General features: G+C 36.9%; 1 protein-coding gene across 6 annotated transcripts; it reads right to left on the bottom strand.

Annotated features, from left to right (window-relative positions):
* Window positions 1-19,115: 19,115 nt before the first annotated feature.
* Window positions 19,116-21,466, bottom strand: LOC131030916 (probable myosin-binding protein 6). 6 transcript variants are annotated; one of them, XM_057961881.2, is made up of 3 exons: window positions 21,297-21,466; window positions 20,967-21,059; window positions 19,116-20,610 (listed from the first exon to the last, which is right to left on the bottom strand). In XM_057961881.2, the coding sequence occupies exon 3, from the start codon at window positions 20,580-20,582 to the stop codon at window positions 19,497-19,499; it is 1,086 nt and encodes a 361-aa protein (XP_057817864.2). In that variant the 5' UTR covers window positions 20,583-20,610; window positions 20,967-21,059; window positions 21,297-21,466; the 3' UTR covers window positions 19,116-19,496. The 6 variants fall into 6 exon arrangements, with proteins under 6 accessions (XP_057817864.2, XP_057817862.2, XP_057817860.2 ...); XM_057961879.2 differs by having other exon boundaries at window positions 20,967-21,096; window positions 21,297-21,465; XM_057961877.2 differs by having other exon boundaries at window positions 20,967-21,093; window positions 21,297-21,465.
* Window positions 21,467-24,507: the final 3,041 nt, after the last annotated feature.

The following is a 24,507-nucleotide window of genomic DNA, read 5'->3' as shown; positions in this document are numbered from 1 at the left end:
TTTAACCTCATAGTTTGTTGACATCATCATTTTTCATAAAATTTCAGCCCCTCTCCGTTGAGCAGTTTTGTTTTTTGGCCCAACTTTGAAGGCCCATATCTTGCTCGTTTTGGCTCCTTTTTTAGTGCATTCTTTTTTTATTTGGGCTATTTTTAGGTACTTTCACGTGGTGGTATTATTTTCTGATTTGGGTGGACACTTTTTAAAAATAAATTAGTTTTTGGTGACTGTACCTGTCCAATCCCCGTTTCTACAACTTCCGAGACTCCGTTTGGGCTCATACAAACTCCTTTTCAGGTGTTATTTCTTTTGAAAGTGCATGAATTTTTTGTCTACTTTCATAATCAACTATCATTTTGTAGTGATTTTGAGTGGAAATTGTACTTTCAACATATGGTCCTTTTTGGCCAATTTGGCACTTGTATTGCATAGATCTATCCTTTTAGTCTTTTGCATTGTATTTCTTAGCCTATTGGGGCAATTTGTAAAAAAAAATCATAAGTCCACTTTTCCATTGTTTGCAAGTGGCCTATTGTACACGCACTACATATAAAGTGCCAAAATCATCATTTGGGGGGGGGGGGGGGGAGAGCGACTTTGATTGAGTGAATTTGGGGGGGTGTCTCTTATGCTCTTGTGTTCTTTCATTTTTGTGCTATGGGTTCTCCTAAGTTTCCTCTCTTAACTCCACATAATTATGCTACTTGGAAAATTGATGCATGGAGTAAACTAATGGAAAAAGGATTAACTCGTTACATTGATGGAACTATTGTTGCTTCCGCTAATCCTAAAGATGACCCCAATGGTCACTTGGATTGGCTCACTAAAAACATCATGGCAAATGGTACCTTAAGAAAGTATGTATCAAAAGATCTCATCTTTCATATTGAGAAATGTACCTTAATTAAGGATGCTTGGCAAAAGTTTCAAGACTTGTATGGTCAAGTTAATGAGATTAGGGGATATCAAATTGAAAGCGACCTCACCACGTTAGATCCCAAAAAATTTGATACAATACAAAATTATGTCACTAAAGAAAATGAGTTGAGGGCACAACTCAAGGATTGTGACATTAATAAGAAGGATACTCAATTGATCTTCAATTTGATGGGCAAGCTTCCACAAGAATATGCAGCATTTGTTTCTAGTTTCCAAACCCATAGGATGACAATGGATTCAAGCTACAAAATGCCTACATTTGATGAATTCACAGATATGTTGATGATGGAACAAACTAAGTTGATAAGCATGGGCATTCTTAAGACTTCTAGGTCTCAAGCATATGTGGCAACTCGAGGGAACAAAGGAAATCAAGGAAAGGATAACTCAAACAAGAAGAAGATGCAATCAAAGCCTAAGGACAAAGCACCACCTTCTCCACAACAAGGAGATTTATCTTCTTCCAAGAAGGACAATTCACCAAAGAAGGAGAGACCTACTTGTGCCTATTGTAAAAAGGTTGGTCATGAGGAGCGTCATTGCCATTCTGAGAAGATTGATGAGCTCCTCCATATCCTCAAAAAGAACAACATCGATTTGCCTAATGCCTACAAGAAGGAGGAATCGTCACCTTCCACTTCCTCACAATCAAAGGGGAAAGGAAAAGCATTTATGGAAGCAACAAGTGGAAAGACTCACTCTTTTGGGACAAGAAAAGGACAAGCTCTTTGTACTACTACAAGTCATGATTCAGGGAGATGGCTTCTAGATTTAGGGGCTTCCCATCATATGGCATCTTTGCAGTCTATGTTCTCTCCATTTGAGCCTTGCACCATGCCACATATTTTGATGGGCAATCATACATACATACATGGATGTGATTGGGAAAAGATCTATTGCCATTGGGGATAACTCCTTCAATGTTGTGTTGTGTACCCCATTTGACAAACAATCTTCTTTCCATCTATCAAAGCACACATGGGGCAATAAGAAAAACTGTGGAGTTCACACCTGAGTCAGTTATCATTAGAGACTTGGAGAGTAGAGCTATCATTGCAACTAGAGTTATGGATCATGCATCTCGGTTATATTCCTTTTCGGTTTTTGTTCCTATTGATGAGGATGATTTTATATATGATGATCACACTTCTTGTGATGATTTAGATTTTGAGAACTTTGGGTACTTGAACTTGGGGATTCTCACATGTGACCCCGTTCTTGAGCCTTGCATTTCATCTCCTCCTCTTAATATCACATCACCTATTGCACTTGATGATGCATATAGTGCGAGAGTTTTGCCTTCTTGTGATTCAATGCAACAGGATATACCTTATCTTCCATCTTCAGTTTCTTGGGATGACTACTTGACATACATTGCAGGTTTGTTTATGGAGTCCTACATTGTAGATTTGGGAGACATAATTGATGATATTCATCTTCTCTTTGATGAAGATGATCCTTCTTCGATTGTTGCGAGGGAACACTTTGACCCTCTTGTTCATTCTCTACATGGTCATTCTTTCGAGGTTGACATGATTGTGGATTCTTATGTACAGTAGATGGAGGAGGTCTCTTTATCTTTAGAGGAGACATGTGAGTCCTTGGAACTTGTTCTACATTCTTATCCACTAGATCTTGCAGTGCTTTTTTCAGCAGTGTGGATCAGTACACCACCTTTGGAGGGGGTAACTTTCAGCATTGACATGGGGATAATTGAGCGGTTTTCAAAGACGTCATTTATCATGAGTTTTTTTCCTACATCTTCCCTTCATGATTGGGGATACTTCATTGATACACCTTTGGTTTTGTTTCTTGCCAAGGGGAGGAATGTCGTTCGACGATTGTGGAGCAGTTTCTTCATTCAGTTTTGAGCTTCTACCATTGGTGCAGATTCTACATTGAGGGGGGGCTTCATAGCTTCTCTTCTTCTCTCATATAGGGGGGGTGGGGGGGGAACTTTTTCCTCGCATGGGGTTTTGTCCTTCACATGCTTCTTTGAGAGTTCTTTGGATAGTTTTCATCTCTCTTTTGGGGGAGGGCTTTTTCCCATTGGGTTTTTCTCTCTTCTTCCCTGCTTTATGAGAGATTGCATTTGCATTTGTACATGGGTACCTAACATGGCCTTGTAGTCGGGACCCATCTTGCATTGCTTAGTTGCATTGTAGACTTAAGTGTGTTCCCCTAAGTTGCACTTGAGGGGGGGTGTTGATGTAATTATTTATTCAAGTTGGATATAATTACACTTTACTTAAGTTTACTTAGGTACATACATAACATTGTAGTTTGCATATGAGACACTTAGGGAGATGTGCATACATTGGGAGTGTGTATGTAGGAGAATTTCCACCTTTTATGGTGTGATCTTGTTATTACTTTATCATATTCACTTATCGTGGAGTGATAATTCCACCTTCGCTGGGTGATCCACCTTATGTGGAATATTTTACTATTTCTCGTACCTGCCCTTACATCTCATTCAGCCACATGTCATCATTGTGTGTTCTCTTGCCTCTTAGCCTTGCCTTTATAAGCAGGCTCTTCTACATTGTATGTAATTCTTGATGATCCAGTTGATCTCTTTTGCATCTTGAGAGGAATATAGTTTATTCTTGTCATATTTTATCTCTCTTGTCATTGTGCTATCTTTTGGTCTCTTTGATCTTGGTTGCTTCAAGCATAATCTCACACTCTTGAATGTGTCATAGATTCTCTCGCTTTCTTGATGGAGAAGGCCTAACTTCTAAAGGCTATTACTTTAATCTAGGAAGCTTGTTTAACCCATTTAGTTTAAACTTAATGTCTCAAAGAGATTCAAGTTGCTATAACCAACCTTAGATAGTTAGGGCTTGTTTCAACATTTTTTATGACCAAAATTGACCTCTATAACATATAATTTATAATTTTGTGTTCTATACACCAAAATTTGCATTTTTGTGAATTTAGAATTAGGATACAAGGCAAAGACACCTTTCCTAGTAGCAATGAGTAATTATTTTGGTCAACTTTTAAAGGGGGAGAAGTCTAGTCAACTCTTTGGTTAGCTATAACTTGAAAGGAAGTAGATGTGCAAAATATGCTTTCCCCACTGATCTATGAAATGGGATTTGTGCAAATAAACTAAATCTTTGTAGTTACAAGGAAAAATAAACAATAAAACAAGATGCCATGACATAGTGACTTATTTAGCCAAACCCTTTCAAGAGAAAAAATCCACACTCCAAAGTAAATAAATGTATTAATTAGTACTCAAAAGTTACAATACACTTACAAAGTCCAAGCCTTTATAGAAGTATCACAAACTAGAGTTATAAAGTAATTATATGAGCATAATAATACCTACCCATATCACTCTCAAAGTATGCATCTCAAGCATCCAATAAATAAGAGAAAAAAATACACTAAACCATCAAATACAAAATACAAAACCATGAGCTAAAACCACCTAAAATGTTGCACCCAAATTTGTAGCTAGAAATTCCAACACCTTAATTTGTAGTTGGAAATTCTAATACCCAAATCCAAAGATTAGTCCATAGGCTAAAAATAGCATATTTCTTCCACTTGCCATAAGGTATTCATAATAATCTACTTGCCAACTCAGGTGTTCCATTTTGGCTCCATTATCTCCATTCAAATAATGCCTTATGGTGTGTCAAAACATGCATCATAGGGTGGTCAACTAGTGTAACTCCCTCTTAGAGCTCTTCGATGTGTAATAGATGTTTTTGTAATTTACAATTTGCGAGGCCATAACTTTTGAAGTTGGAAGCTATTGTGCCATTTTAAAAAAAATTGTAGAGGTCAAAGAGATATATGCACTGGGCATTCTTGGAAGTAATTTCAAACAACTTGGAATTGCTTTTAGGCCAACAAAGAACTAAATAGAACCCATAAATTGAATTTTTTGTATTCTAGAGCCTAAAAATCAAGTTGTTTATAAATTTAACATCAACCTCAAGGTTGAAAGATACATTTCCTAACGAAAGCTTGTTAGCAAAGATATATGGTTTACTTGGTGCAATTCCCTAAAAGGATCTAAGAGGGTATTCTTAAGGTTGGATAATTTCCAGTGGATAACCATCCTTTGGGTTATCTCTTGTGTCTGATAATAATCATGGCAAAGTTATTTCGTCTTCTCAATTTGTATACCAATTGATGCACATGGAGTTTGTTTTGTTATCATCTTCCTCTTAGCTCACCTTGTGATTTTAAAGTTGAATGTTGCTCATTTAAAAGATCCTTTGTGTAATAAAATCTTGTTTAGTACATAGATTTTGAATTTTACAAAGTTCTTTAAATTCTTAGATTTTGAAGTGGAATAAAACAATGGGTGCATCTTAGATATTTCTTCTAGAAATTTGGGTAGACATAGAGCAAAAATGGTAGTTGAATTATGTGAAAAACTAAAAGAATAATTCATTGGTATTAAATGTAAGATACAATGTGCACCCTTGATGAAGACCTCCAAAAACATGTCATGGTTGTTAAGCCAAAATTGAGGTGTGATCAATTTTATAAAGCTAGAGAAGCTAAATCGAGATGAAGGTTCACTTTGCTCCTATTAGGAGATAAGACGATCAATTTCTTTTTCAAGATTTTGAAGGTTAAACATGTTAGGAAAAAAATCTTAGTCATTAATATTGGAGGAGTTCAAGTGAAAGAGGAGTTTGAAATCAATAAATATTTTTCAGTCATATATACAATAATCTTTTCTCTTTTGGGAAGTTTGGTTACAATGCATTCAAAGCTCGAGATATTGTTTCCAAGGTTCTTCCTTATAAACTTGACTATAGAGTTGTTGATTTTTGGGAGGAAGATATTTCATTTTTTGAGATTACGATTATAATTAGTTCACTCAATAAGAAAAATCCCTCAGTATTGATGGATTGCCTATGGAATTTTACAAAGAAAACAAGAATTGGATTATTCATGTTATTTTCTTGAAGCTTATAAAGAAGCCATCTATGTTAGATATCAATGTACTGACATCAATAAGGGGATGATCGAACTTTTGCCTAAGAAAGAGGATAATTCTTTGATCAATAATTGGAGGCCTATAACCCTATTAAAAGGTTCATATAATATCTATGCTTAGGGAACTAGCTAGGATGGTTCATAAATTTTTACCCTTAATCATTTCCACCACTGAAACATGGTTTTGTAGCATCCTAAAATTGCGACACTTGCAATTTCGACTGCATTTCGGTCTTCACGATGGCGACGCAACACGCAACCTGAATGGAGACCCCGAAACCTGATTATGATACTGAAAACTGCATTTTCTTGCACCCTGGCCTGAACCTCCTTTGCACCCTGCTGTCCCGGGAGGTGGGACCAGAGCGGCCAACGCCCTGGTCCCTGGGTCCTATTTTGGGCCCGGTCTCCTAAGGGGTCTCGGGTCTTTTTGTTTGCAATTTGGAAATTATCTTTCCTGGTCGGCCTAAGGTCGGGAAAATCAGTCTATCAGCCCTAAATGACAAGTATATAAACTACATTTTCCTCTCTCATTTGGGGAGAGACACACATGAGGGAAAAGGCGTGGAAACTATACTCAAGCATTCAAGCATTCAAGCATTCTTTCAAGCAATTGATCATTTTAAGTCTCCATTCAAGGCTACGTGTTGCATTCAAGACAAGGATTCAACCATTGAAGAGGAGATCACTTACAACATACTACTACAACATACAACATACAACATCTATACCTTCGCACATAAGGATACAAACATCCTTACAACAAGGTATTAGTACTTGTTTTACATTACAGACATTTACATTTACAACACTTGCTCATTTCTTGGTTAATTCCAAAACTGGGGTTTGACCTAAAGGCAAACCCCTAATCCCTAACTCCCCAATCGTCTTCGCTTTTCTGTGTGTAGGTTGCAGGTACGCGACTGAAATTGAAGATCTGGAATCCTTGTGTAGAGACAAACAGATCCCCCTTCGTTTCGCGGATTTTTCGGAGGACCGTGGCGCTCGGGCGCCATCGTCCCGACAACTTTTGCTCAAATTTGCAGGACAGCGCCGTATCGACATTTTACTGCTAATTCCAGGTCCGCAGCTTCATACTGTATTCCTATCTCAGTTTATAAGCGAATCTTTCTCACTTTCTATGCATTCCTAGCTTAATTCTTCTATGCACATTCTTTACAAAAGAGGGTAGCCTTGCTGTCATAACCCTTGAAACACATTTAGCATCCAATCTTGCATTGCGTGGGATTGGATCTTGTGGGTTTCAACCCCTCTTTTGAATGTAAAGTCTCTCCCCTAAGTGAAAACCATCAACCCTAGCGAACCTCCCTTCTCTCTCCTTGGAGTTGGAAGAGGGGAGAGCAACTAGGGTTCGATCGCGATTTTCCGCTTTACAGGTTTATAGAGGGTAGATTTTTTTTGGACAATCTTCTAGCTAATTGGGAAGAGATGAATTGGGTCAAGATGTCGAAATAGAATGTGTGCATGACCTTCATTGACTCTAAAAAGGCTTATAAATGTATTGTATGGCTATTCATTCTTTTAGTTTTAAGGGCATCAAATTTTGGGGAAACTTTCTATGTGTGTTAATATATTGTTTGAGGTTGCCTCAATGCATGTAAGTGTTGATGGGGAACTTTACTCTTCATCTTTTTTACAAAGGTCTATAAGGAAAAGATGCCTACTTGCTCCCTCACTACTCATTACTATTGCTAAAATAATTCATTTTTTTCTATAAAAAGTTTTTTTTTTTTTTTTTGGGTGTGTTTTTAATTTGCCTAAAGGGGATTCATTATTGAAAGTGAACTTTGTTGATGATATATCCCTTTTTCTAGTGTTGGAATATGAAAACTTTTTAAATCTCAATACTAGGTTGCAAGTGCAGTGCCTTACTTCTAGTTCTAAAGTTGTTATCCACAAGTCTAATATTCTAAGTTGGGAAGAGTCTTCGATGACCCTAATTACCTAATTAAATATTTAGGGATCCATATTGCCCCTAGTTCTTCTTTTAATGAGATGCAGGGATGGGTGACAAATAAAGTTAATAGTAAATTCTCTAAATGGTGGAAGCAATTTCTTTCTTTTGTAGGTAGATTTCAAGTCTATCAAATAAATTCATCCTCATTTACAATTTATTACTCATAATGTTGGCTAGTGTGCTCCTCTCATATGAACCCAAGAAATAAGTTGACAAGTGTTTTGTTTTCTGATCAAATGAGAAAGGTAATAAGAAAAGGATGTTTTGGAATCTATGTAGAAAATCTAAAGGATATAGGAAGTTGAGCTTATAAAAATTGTTCCTCTAAAGGGTTAGACTTATTATTAAATGGTTTCTTAGGGCTATTGTTAGGGATGAACCTTGGAAGCAACTTTTAGAGATACCTTTATTAATAGTACTCCTACAAAGAGTCCTTAGTGATCTAGGCAACATAGTTGGTACATTATTTTTTGATAGAATATAAATAAGGCCTTACGATTCCCTTATCTCCAATTGAATATGGAAGGGCTCATAGTACTACTCCAACTGTCGTTAAAAGTTGTTTTACAAAAAAAGGAATTTTAAAGGACTTTATTTTTTGGACCATATCCTTGAGCGCTTCTTCATGAAAGACTTTCATATCCTTGAGGAGCAAAAGAGAACAAATACTTTTCTACAAAGGTCAAGGATAAATGGTTCCAAGAATAAGGTTTTTCTTTTAACCTAAAGAGGAAATTTAGCCTATAGTTGAGTTGGATTGGAGGTTGTGAATTGTTGAAAGGTTCCACTAAACATATTTAGCCCTTGTGTTCTTATTCTAATCAATAGTTCTATAAGGTCAATTCAAGGTTGTTTGATCCAATGAATATGTGGCCTAATAGATTTATAAAGTTTTTATTTAATATTTTGGAACCTAAAAAAGTATTTTTTTGGCTAGTTGTTGTTGCATCAAAAGCTTGTTGTAAGAATCAATTACTATTTTGTTGAGTCTCTATAGTGACAACACAAACAAGGATTAGATTAGTCGTGTTATTTGCTTGAAGTTTCCAAAAAGCCATCTATATTAGATCTCCATGTAGTGACACTAATAAGGGGGAGATCAAACTTCTACCTAAGGAAGGGGACAATTCTTTGATTGAGAATTGGAGGCCTATAACCCTATTAAAAGTCTCATAAAGAATATTTGCCTAGGGAACTAGCTAGGATGGTTCATAATTTTTTACCCTTAAACATTTCCCCAACTCAAACATGGTTTCTAGAAGGTAGAAATATTCTGGACAATCTTCTAACTACTTGGGAAGAGATGAATTAGGTCAAGATGTCTAAATGGAATGTGCACATGACCCTCGTCGACTCTAAAAAGGCTTATGATTGTATTGTATGACTATTCATTCTTATATTTTTAAGGGCATTGAAATTTGGGGAAATTTTCTATAGGTCATGTGCTAATGTATTGTTTTAAGGTTACCTCAATGTATGAAAGTGTTAATGTGGAGTTTTACTCTTCATTCCATTTGCAAAGGTCTATAAGGCAAAGATTCCTACTTTCTCCCTCACTATTTGTTATTATCGCTAAAGCAATTTTTTTGGCATGGAGATTTCTCTATGGGGCCTACCTTGGAATGACTTTGTTTTCTAATGGGGAATCATTATTTGAAGTGGACTTTGTTGATGATACATCCATTTTCACAATTCTAGAATAAGAGAAATTTGCAAATCACAATAATAAGTTAGAGGTGTAGTACCTGTGAGATTTTGCCAAGATCAAGGGCACAATGAAAAGTATTAAAATAGAGACAAAAGAATGACAAGAACAAACTGTATTCTCATCAATATGAAAATGATCAACTGGATTCATCAATACAATGAATATAGGCCTTCTTATATAGGCAAGGCCATATGGATGTACAAGCACACAATCATGACATGTGGCTTAATGAGAAACAATGGTAGGTAAGAAATACTAGGGGTAGGTAGGAGAAATAATATAATATTCCACAAGAGGTGGATGACCCACCGAATGTGGAGTGTAACAGCAAAATAAGACCACAAAAGGTGGAATTTCTCCTACAAGCTCTATCCCTATGTGCACACTTCCCTAAGTGTCTCAAATCCAAACTACGAAGAAATGCATTATCCTAAGTTAGCTTAAGTAAAGTGTAATAATATCCATAATGAATATTTATTTACACCAACACCCCCCCTTAAGTGCAACTTAGGGGAATGAAGACTCAAGTCAATAATGCAAGATGGGTCCCGGCTACTAGGCCATGATAGGTACCCATGTACAAAATGCAAATGCAAGCAAAACTATGCAAAGCAATCACTCACAAACAGAGAAAGGGAGAAAACCCAGTGGGAAAAAACTCCCCCCCAAAAGAGAGATGAATGTACCAAAGACTCTCAAAGAAGAAGGACAAAACCCCAAAGAGGAAAAAGTCCCCCCCATAAGAGAGGAAGGAGAAGTCAGCTGACCCCCCCTAATGACACATCCCGCACCCCCAAGAGAGCTCGCAACTGCTGGAACTTACTCTCAATGAAAGGTTTGGTGAATATGTCAGCAACCTGCTCCGTTGTAGGACAATACTGCAAATCAATGACTTGCTCCTGAATCAGCTCTCGGATATAGTGCATATGAATCTCAATGTGTTTGGTCTGCTGGTGCTGGACCGGGTTCTTCGAGATTGCAATAGCACTCTGATTGTCGCAATGTAGAACTGTCGGTCGTGGAGTGGTGAACCCAAACTCTGTGAGAATCTACTGAAGCCAAATGGTCTCAGTCGCTGCGTTAACAGCGCCTTGATAGTCAACCTCAGTCGAAGAAAGAGCAATAGCATGTTGCTTCTTGCTCTGCCAACAAATGGGGCCTGAACCAAGGTGAAAACTGTAACCGGAAGTAGACTTACGATCATCAAGATCGCCAGCCCAATTGGAGTCTGTGTAACCAACCAAGTGAAGTCCTATGCCTGCTGCATAGTGAATCCCATAGTGATGTGTACCCTGGATGTAATGAAGGATGTGTTTGGCGGCTTTCCAATGAAGCTCATGTGGTTCCTGCATGAAGCGGGAAACCATGCCAACTGCAAATGAAATATCAGGGCGTGTATGGGTCAAGTAGATGAGACTACCCACAAACTGATGATACAAAGTGGCATCAACTGGTGGAGAAGAACACTAAGCCTCAAGCTTGACTCCTGAAAGAAAGGGAGTCAGGGCAGGCTTACAATCAGCCATATGAAAGCATGCAAGTAGATCAAGAGCATACTTGGGCTGCGATAGTGTAATCCCGGAAGGTGACTGTGAAATCTCTATCCCGAGAAAGTAGTGCAAAAGACCCAAGTCAGTCATAGCAAATCTGTCATGCAAAGCAGATTTGACCCTGCTAATGATGGATGCGGTACTCCCTGTAATGATCAAATCATCAACATAGAGCACAAGTATCAAGTGAGAGTCATCCTGTCACAACATGTAGACATTTGGATTGGAATGACACCTGGTGAACCCTGCGGAGAGAAGAAAGGAATCCATCTTGGCGTACCAAGCCCTGGGGGCCTGCTTAAGGCCATAGAGAGATTTCCTTAGTCTGCAAACCAAAGAAGTATCCTAGATGAAACCCTGTGGCTGCTCCATATAAATCTCCTCATCAAGATCACCATGAAGAAAAGCACTCTTCACATCCATCTAATGTACAACCCAACCATGAGCTGCAGCAATAGCAAGTGTCAAGCGAATGGAGTTCATCTTGGCTACGGGCGCAAAGGTCTCAATATAGTCAACACCTGCAACCTAAGAGAAACCTTTCGCAACAAGTCGAGCCTTATACTTATCCACACTACCATCCGCTGCAAACTTGGTCCGATAGATCCACTTACATCAAACCAACTTTCTCCCCTTAGGGAGATGGACTATATCCCATGTGTTGTTCCTCATCAAGGAACTATACTCTTCCTCCATAGCTTGGTCCCACTCAGGAACCCCAGATGCTTCCCTAAATGTCTGTGGATCGGAAGCAGTAGCAATGAATGCATGTGGTAGATCCTGATGCTGTGATCGAGTTCTTCGTGTATCTGAAGGATCCCCAACAAGAGAACCCGCGGACTCAAGTTTCTGTCGAGCCCAACGAGGTCTAGGTGGAGGTGGAGAACAAGTCTCCTCAACTACAAGTGGACCCTGCAGAGGTGTAACCCTGCGAGTCGGAGTTGAAGAAGTCTCATCATCTAAATCACTAGCATTACTATCCACAATGGAGGAAGGTGGAGGAGGTAGAGAGGCTAAGCTAGGAGAGCTTTCCTCAAAGTGAACACTCCTCTCAATGAACACCTCATGTGTCTCAAGAACCATCAATCTATATGCGTTAACACCCTCAGGATATCCAACAAATATGCAAGGTCCACTCTGTGGTTCCAATGCCTTTCGTTTCTGCGGAGGTATGCGAGCCCATGTTGGACACCCAGAGACTCTGAAATGTCTCACAATCGGTTTTCTACCAGCCCAAGCTTCAAAAGGAGTAATACCTTGCAAAGCTTTGTGAGGAACCTGATTCTGGATGTGTGTGGCACAACTGATAGCCTCGGCCCAAAAAGCGGGATCAAGAGAACGTGCATGAATCATACAGCTAGCCATTTCTTTGAGAGTTCTATTCTTGCGTTCTGTATCTCTGTTCTGCTGTGGAGTGTATGCTACAGAATGCTGAAGATCAATCCCCTCAAATGTACAAAAATCCTCAAGTCTCTTGTTCACATATTCCCTTCCATTATCTATACAAAGAATCTTGACCACTTTCTTGGATTGCTTCTCCACACGAGTCTTGAAGTCCTGAAATCTGTCAAATACTTCACTCTTATGAATGAGAAAGTAGACCCAAGTGAAACGGGAGTAGTCATCAATGAAGGTGAGGACATAGCGGGCCTTGCTAAATGAAGGTGCTGGAAATGGACCTGCTACATCACTGTGAACAAGTTGAAGAACTTCCAAAGCTCTCCAAGCTTTCCCTTTATCAAACTTCTCCTCGGGATGCTTGCCCATGGAACAACCTGAACATACACCTTATGAAAAACTGATTCGAGGTAGACATGTGACCATGTCTTTAGTGTTGAGCTACTGAAGATAGCAGTAGTTGAGGTGACTAAACCGCTCATGCCATAGCTTACTTTCAAAATTTGAATGAGTAAGCAAGGCCCTAGAAGGTGAACTTGGCACAAAGTGGGAGAATGAATAAAGCCTTGAGTTGTCATTGACTTGTCCCACTGCTACCAAGGCATCATCATCAAGTTCCTTTACCACAACTAAATCTGGTGTAAACTCAACCTTTTTCCCATTCCCATAGTGAGTGATTTGGTAGATAGAGAGAAGGTTGGTAGATAAGTTAGGAACATAGAGAACATTCTCAAATGTTCCATCATCCATGTCAATTGAACCTTTCCCTTCAACCTCTACTTTTGTATCATCACCTATGTAAATGTGAGGTACCTTAGATGGCTCCAATGAAGAAAATTGCTCCTTTGTAGAACCCATGTGATATGAGGCACCTGAGTCAAGTATCCACTACTGTGAAGAACCTGTACTAGCCACAAATGCTTGCCCTTTTCCCTTAGACCGTGAGGAAGAGGAAGGAGTTGAATCCTTCTTTGTGTAGGCGGATGGCAAGTTGATTTTGTTTTTCTTGAGAAGATTAGTTAACTCATCAACTTGCTTTGTGTGGCATCGATGCTCATCATGACCATACTTCTTGCAATATGCACAAGTTTGCTTATCCTTCTTAGGTGGTGTCCCCTTCTTGGAAGAGGATGAAAAATCGCCTTATGATGGAGAGGATGATTGTCCTTTTTCCTGTTGTGGCTATGACTTAGATTGCTTCTTCTTGTTGTTGGAATCTTTGCCTTGACTTCCTTGATTCCCTTGATTAGCCACCAAAGCCTTGGACTTTGAAAACTTGAGAAACGCCATGTTCAACAACTTAGATTGTTCCAATATCAACATTTCTGTGAAAGCATCAAATGAAGGCATAACATAGGAACTCCCCACTGTCAAACGATGAGTTTGGAAGCTAGACACAAATGCTGCATATTCTGGTGCAAGCTTGTCCAACAAGTTGAATATCAATTGAGCATCCTTTTTGTCAATTCCACAATCCTTAAGCTTCGCTCTTAGCTCATTTGCTTTGGTGACATAATCTTGGATTGTATCAAAACTCTTGGGATCCAAGTTGGTGAGCTCATTGTCAATCTTATAACCTCTGATTTCATCAACTTGACCATACAATTTTTGAAACATATGCCAAGCATCTTTGATTGTAGTACACTTTTCAATATGAAAGATGAGGTTATCTGATACATACTTGCGCAAAGTTCCAAGAGCCATGCAATTCTTAGTGAGCCATTCTAACTGAGCATTAGGATTAGCCTTAGGATCAGGTGGTGCTGCTATTGTTCCATCTATGTAATGCGTGAGACCTTTTTCCATTAATTTGCTCCAAACTTTAATTTTCCATGATGCATAATTATGTGGAGTTAAAGGTGGAAATTTATGAGGACTCATTGCAACAAAAATGAAAGAGCACAAGGAAAAAGAGGCACAATCACACAAGACACCCCCCCAAAAGTGATGATTTGGCACTTTATACTTAGTGCATGTACAATGGGCCACTTGCAAAAAATGGCAAAGTGGACTTCTGATTTCAATTTTACAACTGCCTCAATAAGGCCAAAAGAGACTCAAACTAATAATGCAAGAGATCTAAACTAAGATCCAAACAATTTACAAGTACCAAATAGGCCAAATAAGACCAATATCTGAAAGTACAATTTCTACTTAAAATCTCTGAAATCTGATCATAGATTATGAAAGTAGATGAAAAAACATGCACTTTCAAAAAAATGGCACTTGAAAATGAGGTCATATGAGCTCAAATGAGGCCTTTGAAGTTGCAGAATTGAGGATTGGATAGGTACAGCTAAGAAAATCCGAAAATTCCGAAACACCTGTGCACCAAAACCAGAAAATAACCACACCACTGCGAAGAGCATGAAAAATTAGCCCAAATTAAAAAAAAAATGCACCCAAAAAGGAGCAAAATTGAGCAAGTTATGGGCCTCCAAAGTTGACCCAAAAATCCAAACTGCTCAACGGAGAGGGGTCTTAAAATTTCCAAAGAAAATGCTGACTGGGCGCTGATTGGGTGCTGCTGACTGGGTGCTGACTGTGCGCTTTTGACTGGGCAGAAGGTATGGATCCCAAAAATAATTTTCAATTTTTTTTTTTCAAACTGGAAAAAAAATTTCAAAAAAAAAATAAAAATATATATATATATATTGAAAAAAATCCAAAAATTCCGTACCGTACCGCCCGAATTGGGTAGAAAATTTCCTCCACACCCAAAAATTGATTTTCGCCAAAATAGGTTGAATTTATACTCGATTTTTATGGAAACGGCCTCCCGAATGCAATGGTGAGGTCGAAAACGCTCCAAGATGCCTCCAAAAAGCACAGTTCCTTAGATCCAAAAATAGAAGCCTTCCACAATGTCTCCAAAAACGAATCAATGAAGCCCCAATGGCTCTGATACCATGTGAGATTTTGCCAAGATCAAGGGCACAATGAAAAGTATTAAAATAGAGACAAAAGAATGACAAGAACAAACGATATTCTCATCAATATGAAAATGATCAACTGGATTCATCAATACAATGAATATAGGCCTTCTTATATAGGCAAGGCCATATGGATGTACAAGCACACAATCATGACATGTGGCTCAATGAGAAACAAGGGTAGGTAAGAAATACTAGGGGTAGGTAGGAGAAATAATATAATATTCCACAAGAGGTGGATGACCCACCGAATGTGGAGTGTAACAGCAAAATAAGACCACAAAAGGTGGGATTTCTCCTACAAGCTCTATCCCTATGTGCACATTTCCCTAAGTGTCTCAAATCCAAACTACGAAGAAATGCATTATCCTAAGTTAACTTAAGTAAAGTGTACTAATATCCATAATGAATATTTATTTACACCAACAGTACCTTACTTCTAGTTCTAAAATAGCTATCCACAAGTCCAATATTCTAAGTTGGGAAGAGTCTTCCCTTAGGTAGTTGGTTGAAAAAGAATGAAATTAAAATGGACCTAATTACATAATTAAATATCTAGGGATCCATGTTGCCCTTAATCCCTCTTTCAACGAGATGTGGAGATAAGACAAATAAAGTAAATAGTAAATTCTCTAAATGGTGGGAACCATTTCTTTCTTTTATAGATAGATTTCAAGTCTATTAAAGATTTTATTTACGATTTACTACTCATTATGTTGGCTAGTTTGCTCCTCTCATATGAACCCAACAAATAAGTTGATAAGGGTTTTGTTTTGTGATCATGTGAGAAGGGTAATAAGAAAAGACATACAATGTTTGAAATCTATGTACAAAACTAAAGGAGCTAGGGGATGAGCTTAGAAAACTTGTTCCTCTAAAGGGTTGGTCTTACTACTAAATGGTTGGTTAGGGCTACTATTAGGGATGAAACTTGGAAGCAACTTTTAGACATACTCGTATGAATAATACTCTTATAAAAAGTTAGTGGTCTAGGCAACACACTTGGTTTCTTTTTGGCAAAATAAAAATAAGGCCTTATGGTTCCCTTATTTTCAATTCAATATGGATGGCCTTATAGTACTTATTTAGCTAACATTAGAAGTTGTTCTACAAAAAAATGAAATTTTGAAGGACTTTGTGTTTGGGATCATATCCTAGGGAAGGGATTGCTTCCTTGAGTGCTTCTCTGCAAAAGGTTTTCATACACAAAGGAGTAAAAGAGAACAAATAGTCAATGGGCCCTTGGTTTGTTGGTGAAGTTGAATGGTTTTGATTGAATCCACTAGGGATCAAGTCGTGTTGAGTACAAGGCCCTAAAACCATAAGGGATGAGGCTAGGATGGTGTCTTGAGCGACTTTGGGGGAGTGGAGACCCCTCAATCCTTGGTTCTTAGCTGAAAGGTTCAGCCTATGGGTCATGCACCCGAACCAGGTCACTAAATGATTATGGGTTTGTATAAAACCTTCAGACAAACAAAAAAGGAGAACAAATACTCTTCTATAAAGGCCAAGGATAAATGGTTTCAAGTAAAAGATCTTTTAATCTAAAGAGGAAATGTAGACTATAGTGCTCATTAGGTTGGAGGTTGTAAATTATTGAAAAGTTCTATTAATAATATTTATTTTTTGCATTTTTTTTGTAATTAATGGTTCTACAAGGTCAATTTAAGAGTTGTTTGATCCAACGAATATGTCGTCTAGGAGGTTTAAAAGGTTTTTGCTTGGTGTTTTGGAGCCTAAAATGTCAATTATTATTTTGTTGAGTCTAAATTGTGTTGTGCGTGTGATCAATTAGAATCATTCTATCATTTGCTCTATGCCTATCTTTTTATGTATAGATTGTTGTGGGCACACTTCCTACCTTATTGGGTTGCTTGTAATAATAGGTGTTATTAATTGGATGGATATAATCTTTGGTTCTATTAGCAACGATAATTTCTTATCTAATTTTTTGTGCAACAACTGATCTATTCTATTGAATTATTATGGTTTCATATGGACTAAGGTGAATAAGGATGTCTTTTAAGTTCAATGAAGATTTCAAACTAACTTCTCAAGAGAAGTCACCATTTCTATTATTTCTTAGAAGGTAAATTTTGACATTCATACAAATAAGGAAGATGTGAAAAAGTTTGTTAAATAATCAGGTCTGCATTATTGATGTTCAAAAAGTTGTTTTTGGTCAAAATGATTGGCTTGTGCAAGATTGTAGTTTTAGCAATTCTAACTCTCCCAATAGTTTCACCTCTATTGGAGTAGGTGGCAAGTCTAAGTTTGTTAGAAAGGAAATTGCTAAGGTGATGATGAAATCCCTCTTTCAGCCAATTTTTGTTTTGAGTCCTTGTAAAATTAGGTGGTATCTCTATCCCATATCATGTTGTTCCTATTAGGGCTTATCTAGAATGGCAGTTCGAGGAATGTTGAAGAATGCTAGTTGGAGGAGTGTTGGAGAATGGTGGTTGGAGGAGGGTTGAATTCAAGGCTAATACCCTTGAGAAACAAATTCAGAAATTCATCAATGTCATGTACTAAGAGAATAGTGAGTGTACTCTTTAATAATACTGGTTTCTTTTTTACTCGGGACAAAGTACTATTATTTGATATTATGATCTTTTGAGACCTCTATATTTTTTAGATTAATATTCTGTTATAATGCTCATAAAAAGCCAATTGAAATATACTCTTTTGAAGCTGTTTTTAATTATATTGGTTTTCAGCTGTTCATATAAACTATATTTTCACATTCTTCAATATTTAAAAAAAACAACTCTAAATTTTAATGACTAAAAATTTAATTTAAGTCTTTGCATTTAAAAACAGATTTACTGGTTTAAAAGATTTAGAATTAATAACCAGATTATTATCTCATGGATTGTAGAAACTTAATGTCTATCTCAGATTTACAGTTCCATAAATGTCATTTCTTTAGTGGCTTTGCCCTGTACGTCTCTTAGGATGGAAGTAACATGCAATGAAGTAAAAAGATCAAAGTAAAATGTGCAGCTAAAGAGGACCCACAAGAAAAAGTAAGGGTCTGGCTTCATTCTCCCCTATGTTTTGGGAATTAAAATGATGGCAGTTTAAGACAAGTATCATAAGAAGAGGTCCCATATTGGGGCTACAGAAATAATAAATTATAGAACCTTCGCCTGACTCACCCATTCTGCCTTTGACCCAAATAGATGGAGTCATAACAGTTATTTTGACTAGTAGATTGCAAAAAGATCAGTAAATGAGTTAGGAGAGATGAATCTTCAACTACCACCAAGAGCATAGCAAGCTTTAAACAACTGAAACTTTTAAAGAAGGAAATTGATCAATTGAGTTTTCCACAACTTGAGTATCTTGATCCAAAATTTATCATTAATTCATCTAAACATTTTATCTTCCAGCCCTCTCATGATTCACAAGTCATAACCAAACACTATAAACAGCATAGCCGGATGCAGTTTGCGGTGCATCTCACAAGCACAAGAAAGTGAAAGTGAAAGTGATAATGGAGTTTGATTTGAAATATAGAAAAAATAAATTCACACAGTTTAAAGTTATGCACAATAATAATTTATTAGTATCTGGTGTAAAATGTTCAACAATGGAAACAAAGCAAAGATAACGATCCATGTAGAAGTTCCATGTGATTGCACCAAGTTATAAAACTTTATTTGCATGAAGTTTTATCAATCAGATGGAGCATGAAAAAGTGTTCTGCCTTTCTGCTGTATAAGACCTAACAAAATACATCACAACAAAATGAAACAGTGATATCAATCCACACAGAAATTACATAGAAAGACATCAGTGTAAAAGACCTTACATGCCATGTTTTACCAGTGGTATTCATATAGAATAATGAAAGTACCAGATTGTATAACTGTGCTTGATGGGCTTTCCTCTCCTATGATATGATACTTCCATGTGTACAAATGCCAAGTTTATGTGAATCCCTTGAGCCTTGAGATTGTTTCAACTATAATGGATTCTTCAAACTGCTAGCATCTGATTTTATTTCCAATCAACTAGCATCTTTTTCTTCTATTTGCAATCATATTCTTCAAAGATCCCAAAAACAGCCCCACTATCAATGCCTTTGTGAATGAGGCTAATGCTGCACTTTTTGGATAAGGTGGTCTCTTCACAATCACTGGGGGCTCTTCTTTTGTCTCAAATGTTTCTTGAGCCACCTTGTCCTGAACTGGAGCAATCACATGCTTTATCAACTCCATGTCTTCTTGAGGGTCCTCTTCTCTTGTTCTGAGACCTGTTGGATTACATACAATCCCTGCCTTACCTATAATGGAGTCGTCCTCTGCCAGTTTCCAGTGGAGAGCATCAGATTGCTCCTGAAATTGATCCCATGCTGAAAGATTATCATCAAGTGTAACCTCATATTTTTCATATTCCACACATTCTTTATCAAATGTTTCGTCTTGTAAACCCACATAATCCTGGTTCCCGTGCTCTAGATTTTCAGTTTGAGCAGAAAAATCCTGGTTTAAGGCTTCATTCTGAGACGAACTCATTGGAGCTTTGCCTTTGCTTCCATCAAAATCCTCAGGAGTAAAGGGGACCTTCATTCTATCAGACTCACAACATTCCACCGTTTGTGCATCAGCTCTCACAGGCAAGGAAGGAACGTTACCAGTACTTTCATTATCACAGATCCCATATCTAAGCCTATAGGTTTGGATCTCAGACTGAAGAAACTTGATCTCCTCATCTGCACAAAGCAGAAGACTCTCATAAAAAGCCAACGCCTGTTCAGCAAATGCCATTTTCTGCTCTGCTTCTCTTTGAAACTGTGAGGCTTCCAACTCTAACCGAGCTTTCTCTGCCTGTAACTTCGAAATCATATTCATAGCCTCGTCAATAGCAGTTGCAGAAGCATTTCTCTCAGCTTCCAGTTCAGAATGAGCATTCTCCAATGCTTGGTGCTGGGCACGGATGCTACATAACAATGTGCACATCTGCCCCTCCAGCACTTTCAGATGCTCCTTTGGTTCAGCATTTCTTTCACTGATGGGCATGAACACATTGTTCCTAACTCTTTTCCTGCCTTCACCTGGTCCATTGCATTTCTGTTGGGATTGCATTTGCTCCACCATTATGTAACACAACTACTAGTCACAAAATCTGGTTACAAAGAGACTATTAGTCATCCAAAATAGACAAAGAAGACGAAACTTCTCTCCACTATAAAATAAGATCAAGCATAACAAACCATGTATCTACAATCACAACCCAATATTCAAAAAAAAAACTTGGAAACCCCATTTAAACAAGGGACATTAACAAGAACAAACTGTACTTAAATGATGATGGGTTTTTCAAACAGCAATGCATTGAAAAAAACATGGATAACCCACTTCAAAACTGATCCTACCAGGCACACTCTGCTAGTTGGATTCGCCATAAGCCAATTCATTAAAGAAATACTGCAAAACTCACATAAAAAACTGAACACTAACATAAACAATCTGTAAACATACCTTGAAAGTTGCTATAGGCCTACTTGGCCTGAAACATATCACAATCCATCTCATCTCACAAATCCTGCATCTCCATGAAAGTCTGCAAATCTCCTACACAACACCCACAGAGAAATAACAGGCCGACCTGCTACATGATATACAGAAGGAAAACAAATCAGAACGTAAATCCACGAGGAAACTCTCTACATATCCTAATAGAAATGCAAACAAAATGAAAACCCACTGACATTTCTGAGCACGGAATCCCTGCAAACTGCTGAAGCATTAATGGACTCAGTTACTATAAGCATGAAATATGGTTTTTGTCTTCTTGTCTCATTCTTTTACCTTCAGTTATGTTGTTCCAGTCTTGAAATCGGCAAATGACCGGCAAAAAAAAACAACATCAACACCTACTCATCGGCCTGGTTTACAATGCCCTCATTATTTACCCGTGTTTTATATATAAAAAAATTTGTTTAGACCCACACCAAATCTGGCGGGCCTTCCGCCAAATTATCCATTGGCAATGGCAAAATTAGAAATTAAAGAGGATCATTAATGGAAGGAATTCTGCTACAAATGGCAATTTGTTCATAGTTTGTTATTTGCAATGCTATTTTAGTTATTCAGAGCCATTAAATGCTTATAGATTAGCGGGCGCCATATAAAATTAGACGCCCGATAGCGGTTATGAAAGTAAAAACAGATCAGTTAATAATTGCTCCCATCAATGTTTTCGCCAGACGAAAAGAAAAATATTCTTTCATCTTTTCCTTTTAACGTTTTCCCCTCCTTCGATAATAACATTTTGTCAATCTCTGTCTTTATCAGCCTTGGTTTTAATTCCAGTATTTTTCAATAATTCAGTGGGTAGACTTTGAAGTCGTCTATGGTAATTTTTAAAATCTAAAAACTTAATAAGATATTGTATTAGTAAGGAGTTTCTAGAATTTTTGTGATGTTTTATAATGTTTTATATCATATAGGATGATTTTGAATTAGGATCATCTTGTTGAAGGTAAGAGGCCACGAGGTCCAATTTTCCTCTTGTCTTGTCCATGTGATAGTGGAGGGTGACACACTACTATCTAGAGGGGGTATATCACTAATAGTTATAGCATTGGTTTGGAGATTTTAGATTTTTTATTTTTTTTACTATCTTCATTTTAATGATGGATGCTAGAATATGATTTGAAATATTGATGAAAAAATATTTATATGATCAAATTCAAAAGTTCCAAACTAATGGTATAAATTATGAAAATTTTATGTATGTGTTTACATTTTTTTTTTTGTTGTCCTGTCATCCACGTCCAAGCATCACCTTATCTCACAATTGCCAATGTGTGGGACACATGGGCCTCGAGCAAACCGCTACATTGTAAGGTCATCCCCATGTATGTGATTACATATTGTATTAATTACAATAATTTAATAATATGCAATTATTTAAAAATTTGAATAAATGTTTATTTTAAATGAATTATATATGAATATCAAACATTGTTTTTAATTTAGAAATTATAAACAATATATTTCACATAGAAACAATTGCTTATTGACATAAGAGTAAAAAATTGTTTTGTTGTTTCTTTTGAATTTCAAATAACATAATGAATTGAAATTATTAGAGCAAAGGTAGAATGTATCACAAGAAAATTAATTTTAGAACTTATTTGAATCGTAATATCTTTTTGTTTAATTAATTGCAAAAAGTTTATTTTGCATAAAAAATAGTAAATAATTTTTTTAGATTAAATTAGTTTCATATACAATGATAAATGCAACAAACCATCTAGTATTTGATATTGATTATTTAGTTATGTGACCAATATAAGCTTAACACAAATGTATTGAAAATTTGGGAGCAAAGAAATGAAAAAAATGCAATGAGATATAATTCACATTTCCTAACTCCAACATCTCACCCTAATCCAATCTTAAGTATGTATTCTTCCCCATTCATCCCTCGTGTATTTTTCTAATATCCCCTAAAATTTGAATTATGAAGGCATGACTAGTCTTCTCAGTCTATGTAATCCATCAAAGTTTTGAAACTCCCTTCCCGACATGAATTTCATCTCAAGTTCACTTTCTCTTCTATTTTTCTCAAGGTGTCATACTTCTCCATCCAATAATGTCATCCAATTGTCTGCTATCTTCATTCCCTCTTTCATCCAAACTTAAGGGTTTCCCATAACATCATGCATCTCTACCAAACCTCACCCCTTTAGGAATGCTCATTGAAGAGTTAGATTTCCCCTTATTGTCATCCCTTCCTTATGAACCCCAACTTATGGCATGAGTCATAAGGTATCCCCAACCCTTGAACTCTAGCACTCTCACCTCTTCTCATTGTGCATCTCCATTTACTTCCCTACGTGATCAAATGACCTTTAATATGCAATTTGATGATGCATCTTCTATAAGGATCCTCGTGGGCACATGAGCATCATTTCATAATTAGACATGGTTTCGTACATGTATACCTAGCCACACAAACAAAATAAGATGACTTTGACTACCGTTATTGAGGTAGTTAAGGCTTCAAACCTTAAGGGATCCCTCATTGCTATTGTTGAGGACTAATTGTAGTTCACAAGGGGCAATCCTCCATGCCTTTGAGCCTATTTTCACACACATGAGAATAATTTGAGGCACAATTCAAGGAGAAAATATAATCAATAGGTACGATTAGTCCTTGTCATGTACTATTCACATGATGAAGACCATTGTTACAAACTTCAACATTCTTTTGAGTGCATAATGAGAAAAAGGGCACAACAAAAAGAAATTAAAAAAAAACTAACCAAAACTTGCTAGGAGCACATGTGTTCAAGTATGTAGATCTATGGACAAAACCCACAATTTTTTGGGAGATTGAGGGATGAAAAACTTTTTTACATCTTGTGTCAAAGGATAAAACCCCTTCAACTAAAGGAATGGTCTCACACAAAGCTCATGTTTGAGTTTTATTAGTGACAAATATTTAGTGATAGCAAGTTGGTTTGATTTACATATTATCTTAAGAGTGAGCCATTAAATTTCCAATTTGCATTGTAGTTGTGATGTTGTTATTTTAATTACCAGTGCACATTATTGTATTTTATATTATGGTTGTTACCCTAGCTATATTTTGTAATGGGTTTCAAGCTTATGTAATGTAAATGCAAGGTTTGAGAAATTTTCCTTCCTTGTGAACTTGATGTGTAAATTTAGGTATTTTATGAATGACAAATCTTGTTTAAATATGTTATTTATCTATATTTTGTTTGTATATCTAATCACATGAAAACAAATTATTTAATGTGACCATGAAAATGAAAAGGGTTTTTTTTCTTGGTTTGTTGGTTTTGGGTAAAATATATTAAGGTTGTTATTTTAGGTAAATTAATGAAGTCTAAAACATAATACTGTTGAGAAATATATAGGTTTTAATACTAAAGCTAGGAAATTTCAATCTCTATCCAAATAATCAATTTATGATTCAATGGATGAGATACAAGGTTTGAACTACTACAACATGAAAATCTAAAACTTGTATGCAAATCTAAAA

The sequence above is a fragment of the Cryptomeria japonica genome, chromosome 10, assembly GCF_030272615.1.
Source record: "Cryptomeria japonica chromosome 10, Sugi_1.0, whole genome shotgun sequence".
Classification (NCBI taxonomy): domain Eukaryota; kingdom Viridiplantae; phylum Streptophyta; class Pinopsida; order Cupressales; family Cupressaceae; genus Cryptomeria; species Cryptomeria japonica.
Note: the sequence above shows the minus strand (reverse complement) of the source record. Positions and strands in the feature narration are given on the sequence as shown.

Bases quoted from the DNA above. Each gene is read 5' to 3' on its own strand.
- LOC131030916 (XM_057961881.2), bottom strand. From the start codon at position 20,582: ATGGTGGAGCAAATGCAATCCCAACAGAAATGCAATGGACCAGGTGAA.